We start from the raw sequence: 8,506 nt of genomic DNA on the forward strand, positions 1-8,506 counted from the left end.
ATACAGAGGAAAAAACAAGTCAGCTGGGAAGGCAGAGCAAATATGTAAAGGCAAAAGGGAATATGGCAGGGCTGGAAGGCATTTATTTTAATGCAAGGAGTCTTGCAAATAAGGTGGATGAACTGAAGTTGTTGTTGAACATATGGGAGTACGATATTGTTGCTATCACGGAGACATGGTTGAGGGAGGGTCAGGACTGGCAGCTCAATATTCCGGGGTATAGAATCTTCAGGCGAGACAGAGGGGGGTGTAAAAGGGGAGGGGGTGTTGCAATATTAATTAAGGAGTCAATTACTGCTGTAAGGAGGGACGATATATTAGTGGGTTCCTCTAATGAGGCCATATGGGTAGAACTTAAAAACAAAAAGGGGGCAAGCACTTTGCAGGGAGTGTACTATAGGCCCCCAAACAGTCAGGGGTAGATAGAGGAACAGATATGTAGGCAAATCTCAGAGAAGTGCGAAAATAATAGGGTAATAATAGTGGGGGATTTCAACTTCCCCAATATAAATTGGGATAGTCAGAGTGTGAAAGGCTTAGAGGGTGCAGAATTCTTAAAGTGCATCCAGGAGAGCTTTTTGAGCCAACATGTAGAAAGTCCTACAAGAGAGGGGGCGGTACTGGACCTAATTCTGGGGAATGTAGCCGGGCAAGTGGTGGAAGTATCAGTAGGAGAGCATTTTGGCGACAGTGACCATAATTCGGTGAGATTTAAGGTGGTCATGGAAAAAGACAAAGACGGCCCGGAAATAAAGGTTCTAAATTGGGGGAAGGCCGATTTTAATATGATAAGGCAGGATCTGGCCAAAGTGGACTGGGAGCAGCTACTTATAGGAAAATCCACATCAAAACAGTGGGAGATTTTCAGAAGGGAAATAGAGAGAGTACAACGCCAACATGTTCCTGTAAAGGTCAAGGGTGGGACCAACAAGCAAAGGGAACCTTGGATGACAAGGGATATACAAAAATGCATTAGAAATAAAAGGGGGGCTTTTGGCAGTTACAAAAGACTGAAGACGAAAGAAGCCCTAGAGGAGTATAAAAAGTGCAGGGGCATACTTAAAAAAGAAATTAGGAGGGCGAGGAGGGGCCATGAAATAACACTGGCGAGCAAAATAAAGGAAAATCCTAAGATGTTTTATAAGTATATTAAGGGCAAGAGGATAACCAGGGAAAGGGTAGGGCCCATTAGGGACCAAAGTGGCAATCTGTGTGTAGAGCCAGATGATGTAGGCGGGGTTTTAAATGAATTTTTTGCATCTGTGTTCACTATGGAGAAAGACGATGCAGACATAGAAATCGGGCAAGGGGACTGTGACATACTTGAACATATTAGCATCGAGAGGGAGGAGGTGCTAGCGGTTTTAGCAGGCCAAAAAGTGGATAAATCCCCAGGCCCGGACGAGATGTATCCCAGGCTGCTGTGGGAGGCAAAGGAGGAGATTGCAGGGGCTCTGACACAAATTTTCAGAACCTCTCTGGCCACAGGGGATGTACCAGAGGACTGGAGAACAGCTAATGTAGTACCATTATACAAGAAGGGTAGCAGGGATAAACCAGGGAATTACAGGCCAGTGAGCCTAACATCTGTGGTAGGGAAATTATTGGAAAAAATTCTGAGGGACAAAATTAGTCTCCACTTGGAGAGGCAAGGATTAATCGGGGATAGTCAGCATGGCTTTGTCAAGGGTAAATCATGTCTGACAAATCTGATTGAATTTTTCGAGGGGGTGACGAGGGGGGTGGATGAGGGAAATGCTGTGGATGTGGTTTACATGGACTTCAGTAAAGCCTTTGACAAAGTCCCGCATAGGAGACTGGTCAAGAAGGTAAGAGCCCATGGGATCCAGGGTGCCTTGGCGCGTTGGATCCTAAACTGGCTGAGTGGCAGGAGGCAGAGGGTGATGGTCGAAGGTTGCTTTTGTGACTGGAAGCCTGTGTCCAGTGGGGTACCTCAGGGATCGGTGCTGGGTCCCTTGTTGTTTGTGATCTACATAAATGATTTGGATGAGAATGTAAAAGGTATGATCAGCAACTTCGCAGATGACATGAAAATTGGTGGGGTGGTCAATTGTGAGGAGGAAAGCCTTAGGCTACAGGACGATATTAACGGGTTGGTCAGATGGGCGGAAAAGTGGCAAATGGAATTTAACCCTGAAAAGTGCGAGGTGATGCATTTTGGACGGACAAATAAGGCAAGGGAATACACAATGAGTGGTAGGACCCTAGGAAGTACAGAGGGTCAGAGGGACCTTGGTGTACATGTACATAGATCCCTGAAGGCAGCGGAACAGGTAGATAAGGTGGTTAAAAAGGCATATGGGATACTTGCCTTCATTAGCCGAGGCATAGAATATAAGAGCAGGGAGGTTATGATGGAGCTGTACAAAACGCTGGTGAGGCCACAGCTGGAGTACTGTGTGCAGTTCTGGTCGCCTCACTATAGGAAGGATGTGATTGCTTTGGAGAGGGTGCAGAGAAGATTCACCAGGATGCTACCTGGGATGGAGCGCCTCAGCTATGAAGAAAGACTAAACAGGCTGGGGTTGTTTTCCTTGGAGCAAAGAAGGCTGAGGGGGGACCTGATTGAGGTATACAAAATGATGAGGGGCATAGATAGGGTAGACAAAGAGGAACTTTTCCCCTTAGTAGGGGGGTCAATAACAAGGGGGCATAGATTCAGGGTAAGGGGCAGGAGATTTAGAGGGGATTTGAGGAGGAACTTTTTCACCCAGAGGGTGGTTGGAATGTGGAACTCAATGCCCAAAAGGGTGGTAGAGGCAGGAACCCTCACAACATTCAAGAAGCATTTGGATGAGCACTTGGAATGCCATTGCATACAAGGCTATGGACCAAATGCTGGAAAATGGGATTAGACTGGACAGGGATGGATGGGCGGCGCAGACACGATGGGCCGAAGGGCCTCTTTCTGTGCTGTAAAACTCTATGACTCTATGACTCTATGAAGAATGCGAAGATATGAAAACAAGCTTTTTACTAAGGTTTAAATGTATTAAAGGGTTCTGATGATTTTATTTGTTTTGATGTAGGAAGAGCAGGATTACTTCACCAATGAGTCCTACACACTGTGGCTAGAGAAGAAGAACCTGCCCAATATAGTGAGGACATCTTCCAGCTTCTACAAGCCGCGCAGGACCGCCGCGGAACAGGTGCTCGAACAGCTGAGGGAGTCGGTGAAGACTGGCGAGACCAGCAGCGGCAAAAAGACGCTCAAAGTCGTGCAGCTCACAAAGCCCAAGGGTCCCTGCCGATCGGAGGGGGGTCCGGGATGGGTAAAGGCTGGGCTGCTGTGGGTGCGAAGTGGGAAGGAGAGGGGGGGTGTCCCCGAGATCCCAGGCTCGCAAACCGTGACCTGCAACGCACCTCGCGAGGGCAAGGCCCCCGTCTGCCTGATCAAGCCAATCTGGAACGTCAGTACCAATCCGGCTATGCCCCCGGTGACGGATATCTCCAGACAGGTGGAGGCCAATCCGGATATCAGCCCGGAAATCCTGGTCCAACAGCACGACTTTGGGCCCTTTCACGAGCTGGCGCTGGACAGCGCGGGCCACCCTGAGCTGAGGGCCAAGGTTGGGATGAGATCGGAGCCCCTGCCAACCCTGCCTTTTGATGTCATCAAGAGGGAGTTGTTCCCGGGTTCCAGTTACCATAGGATAAGGATACCCGAGGAATTCAAGCCGGTGCACGTCATCGACCTTCCCAAGAAACGGCACCTGGTCAAGGCAAAGTCCGAGATAGACATGCACCTGCGCGAGTGGGTGGAGCCGAGCACACCCTGCCTCCCCGCTTCCAGCTCACGCTCCATATGCAAAGTGGAGTCTACTATCCCCACTGCAAGTACCAAAAGGACACCTGGGTCTTTGGACAATCAGTATTTATTTGAAGGTAGAACAAGGAGTCAAAGTCTCAACCATGGCTCAGTAAGTAGCATTCTCGCGACTGAATCATTAGGTTGTGGGTTCAAACCCTACTCCAGAGACCTAAGCCCCGTACACCAGGCTGACACTCCCAATGCAGCACTGAGGGAATGCTGCACTGTCGGAGGTACCGTCTTTTGGATGAGACGTTAAACTGAGGCCCCGCTGCCCTCTCAGGTGGATGAATAAGATCCCATGGCACTATTCGAAGAGGAGCAGGGGAGTTCCCAACGGTGTCCTGGGCAATATTTATCCATCAACCAACATCACTAAAACAGATTATCTCATTGTCGGTATACACTCTATCCTATCATGGACTCTACCCACCCACAACCCATATACACTCTCCCCTATCACAGACTCTACCCATCCATTTAATCTCCTCCCACAGCCCATGTACACTCTATCCTATCATGGACTCTACCCTCCCATTTAATCTCCTCCCACAGCCCATGTACACTCTCCCCCATCATGGACTCTACCCTCCCATTTAATCTCCTCCCACAGCCCATGTACACTCTCCCCTATCATGGACTCTACCCACCCAATCTCCTCCCACAGCTCATGTACACTCTCCCCCATCATGGACTCTACCCTCCCATTTAATCTCCTCCCACGGCCCATGTACACTCTCCCCTATCATGGACTCTACCCATCCATTTAATCTCCTCCCACAGCCCATGTACACTCTCCCCTATCATGGACTCTACCCACCCATTTAATCTCCTCCCACAGCACATGTACACTCTCCCCCATCATGGACTCTAACCTACCATTAAATCTCCTCCCACAGCCCGTGTACACTCTCCCCTATCATGGACTCTACCCACCCATTTAATCTCCTCCCACAGCCCATGTACACTCCATCCTATCATGGACTCTACCCACCCATTTAATCTCCTCCCACAGCACATGTACACTCTCCCCCATCATGGACTCTACCCTACCATTAAATCTCCGCCCACAGCCCGTGTACACTCTCCCCTATCATGGACTCTACCCACCCATTTAATCTCCTCCCACAGCCCATGTACACTCTCCCCTATCATGGACTCTACCCACCCATTTAATCTCCCCCCACAGCCCATGTACACTCTATCCTATCATGGATTCTACCCTCCCATTTAATCCCCTCCCACAGCCCATGTACACTCTCCCGTATCATGGATGCTACCCACCCATTTAATCTCCTCCCACAGCCCATGAACACTCTCCCCTATCATGGACTCTACCCACCCAATCTCCTCCCACAGCCCATGTACACTCTATCCTATCATGGACTCTACCCTCCCATTCAATCCCCTCCCACAGCCCATGTACACTCTCCCCTATCATGGACTCTACCCACCCATTTAATCTCCTCCCACAGCCCATGTACACTCTCCCCTATCACAGACTCTACCCACCCATTTAATCTCCCCCCACAGCCGATGTACACTCTATCCTATCATGGACTCTACCCTCCCATTTAATCTCCCCCCACAGCCCATGTACACTCTCCCCTATCATGGACTCTACCCTCCCATTTAATCTCCTCCCACAGCCCATGTACACTCTCCCCTGTCATGGACTCTACCCACCCATTTAATCTCCTCCCACAGCCCATGTACACTCTCCCCTATCATGGACTCTACCCACCCATTTAATCTCCTCCCACAGCCCATGTACACTCTCTCCTAACATGGACTCTACCCACCCATTTAATCTCCTCCCACAGCCCATGTACACTCTCTCCTAACATGGACTCTATCCACCCATTTAATCTCCTCCCACAGCCCATGTACACTCTCCCCTAACATGGACTCTACCCACCCATTTAATCTCCTCCCACAGCCCATGTACACTCTCTCCTAACATGGACTCTATCCACCCATTTAATCTCCTCCCACAGCCCATGTACACTCTCCCCTATCCTGGACTCTAGCCCGATAAGGCCCATTATTCTTCAGCCGGAGTCCAGGCTGGCTTTGAACCGACGCCTCTGCAATAAAATAGAGCCTCACCAATCTCCAGCCAGAGAGAACTGATCCCCATCAAACGCGACGAGATTTGAGTCCACGTTGCAGTGGTGACTCCAGTATCAGCCAGATCCCCGTCATGGAGTCCGGCCTGTATTTGAACCGAGCCGACAGGTTAAAGGTTATACGCTGTCTTAACGCACCGACTGTGCAAAGCAGCAGATTATTCTCATCTTACAAATAAAACCTGTGCGGCTCCTGTTTATTCTGTCCTTCAAAGAAATGGGAGGTGAATTAAAATACACACCACACAGAACACATCCTTAAAGAGGGTGTCTTTCCATCCTGCATTCTTTTGGACCAAAAAATATTGTTGCCGAGTTAGCTGATCTAAGTAGAAAGGAGACAAGATCAGCCAGGGTTCTTGTTCCTGATCATTGCCCAGTAAACCCTCGTGTGATACTCAGAATGCCACCTGGTGATGCTTCCCAGAGTGCAACAGTCTGCCAACACGCGGTCTGATCTCTCAAATGAAGAATAGCCCCCACCCCTCTCACCCCACCTTTCGGCCGGCCCGGGAAACACAAGGGAGAGTCGGACACTGTTGGGAGAGAGTTATCGAGGGAGATGACAGCCCTCGAAACTAGCTAGCGAAACTGAGCCTGCCTCATCAGAACAAGCATTTAATCCAGGACTTGAGTAATGGTGTTTGTGTGAGCCTCAATCTAACTGAGAGTTTAACAGTCGAGATACAGTCAGTTTCAGTAACTGCCCCCCGGCACCCTGTTACTGGCTGTATCTCTACTGATGTTAATCCAGCTCCCTCACACGGTCACTCAGCAACCCTCCCCCTGCGCCCTGTTACTGACTGTATCTCTACTGATGTTAATCCAGCTCCCTCACACTGTCACTCAGTAACCCCTCTCCCCCAGCGCCCTGTGTTACTGACTGTATCTCTACTGATGTTAATCCAGCTCCCTCACACTGTCACTCAGTAACCCCTCCCCCAGCGCCCTGTGTTACTGGCTGTATCTCTACTGATGTTAATCCAGCTCCCTCACACTGTCACTCAGTAACACCTCCCCCGGCACCCTGTTACTGACTGTATCTCTACTGATGTTAATCCAGCTCCCTCACACGGTCACTCAGTAACTACCCCCCAGCACCCTGTTACTGGCTGTATCTCTACTGATGTTAATCCAGCTCCCTCACACGGTCACTCAGTAACTACCCCCCGGCACCCTGTTACTGGCTGTATCTCTGTTGTGTATGTAACCGTTTACCTTTAAGGGAACTATAGAATGTGACCGTTCGCCTTTAAGAGCACTACTTCAGGGTGGCACTATTTATTGGCTCATGTATACTGTAATACCGATAGTGACCACACCAGTATATAAGGGTTGTGATACGTTAACTAGGGCAGAAATCGCCCAGACCTCTGAATAGTAAAGACCTGTTTTGTTTGTACTTCTAAAGTCTCTGAAGTTATTTACTGCACAACCTACAGACTTTACAGTGTCGACGAGTCCGATCGTACCCTGCGGCAAGACTAACCAGTAGCAGAGAGCTTCAAAAAGAAAACACGAGGCTCCGTCTACTAAAAGTATAGTACTACTGGAAGCTGGAAGATTAACAGCAAAGCTGCGGCAGCAACAGGCACAGATTACCCTGCTACCACATCTTGAGCGAGCCAATCAGCCTAAAACAAGGCGGCCGAAGAGACTGTGAGTAGTTAAAACAAATTAAAAAAAATTAAAAACGGGGTAGAAGTATTTGGAGGAGAAGGGCAAAGCATTCGGGTCCAACGGCGTCGGGTGACAGCCGGACCGCGGGCAATGTGAGAAGCCGTGCAGCAACCGCTGCCACGAAGCGCTGAGCCTGCGAGTAGGCGCGGGAGTGTCAGAGCCGAGAGCCACGCGAGCGGGGGAGCCAGAGCCGAGCGGGAGGCGTTGCAAGCCAGCGATCGCATCTCCAGATAAGGGCCGAGAGCCGCGAGAGCGATCGGATCTACAGATAAGGGCCGGCAGCCGCTTCGCGATCCAGCGATCGCATTATAGATAAGGACCGCACTCGGGCTGACAGACGGCGTCGGGGGACCGGGTGAAGACCGCCAAGCGCGGGAAAACCGCCATTGAAGTGGGCGGGGAGAGCGAGAAGCGCGGGGAAGCCGCCATTTTTCGGGGAAAACCGCTGAAGAAGAAGGAAGAAGCGGGAAACCGCCATCTTGGAAATTATTAAGAATTTCAGAAAAGTAATAAGATTTTTCAGAAAGGCTGGTGTGTTCTCAAGAAGAGAGAAGAAAATTAATAATAAGTAAAGTAATACTTGTACTGTTCTCAAAAAGAGAAGAAGATGCCTAAGCGAGGAAATATTAATGACTTTAATGCAGAAATAGAAGACTGGGCCACGTATGTGGAACGCATAGAAATATATTGCGTAGCCAACGAAATTGAGGATGACAACAAGGCAATAACTTTGTTAAATTCGATGGGAGCAAAAACATACGGGCTTTTGAAACATCTAATAGCACCAGTTAAACCAGTGGACCAGACCTTCGAAGAGATCGTAACAGTGTTGAAGGATCACTTGAACCCCACACCGTTGATGCTG

The 8,506-nt window shown here is 49.5% G+C and overlaps 1 protein-coding gene across 1 annotated transcript; it reads left to right on the forward strand.

Moving 5' to 3' along the window:
• The first annotated feature begins 2,969 nt into the window (after positions 1-2,969).
• On the forward strand, positions 2,970-4,171 carry LOC147123808 (uncharacterized). The gene is made up of 2 exons (XM_086004674.1): positions 2,970-3,002; positions 3,051-4,171. Exons 1-2 carry the CDS (start codon positions 2,970-2,972, stop codon positions 4,089-4,091), a joined length of 1,074 nt encoding a protein of 357 aa, XP_085860800.1. The 3' UTR covers positions 4,092-4,171.
• The last annotated feature ends 4,335 nt before the right edge of the window (positions 4,172-8,506 follow it).

This window comes from Somniosus microcephalus, chromosome 2 (genome assembly GCF_052327205.1).
Source record: "Somniosus microcephalus isolate GS21.2 chromosome 2, FLI_Smic_1.0, whole genome shotgun sequence".
In the NCBI taxonomy this organism is placed as follows: domain Eukaryota; kingdom Metazoa; phylum Chordata; class Chondrichthyes; order Squaliformes; family Somniosidae; genus Somniosus; species Somniosus microcephalus.

Coding starts and splice junctions, on each gene's coding strand:
- LOC147123808 (XM_086004674.1), top strand. CDS start 2,970: ATGCGAAGATATGAAAACAAGCTTTTTACTAAG. Junction 3,003..3,050: donor AAAACAAGCTTTTTACTAAG/GTTTAAATGTAT, acceptor GTTTTGATGTAG/GAAGAGCAGGATTACTTCAC.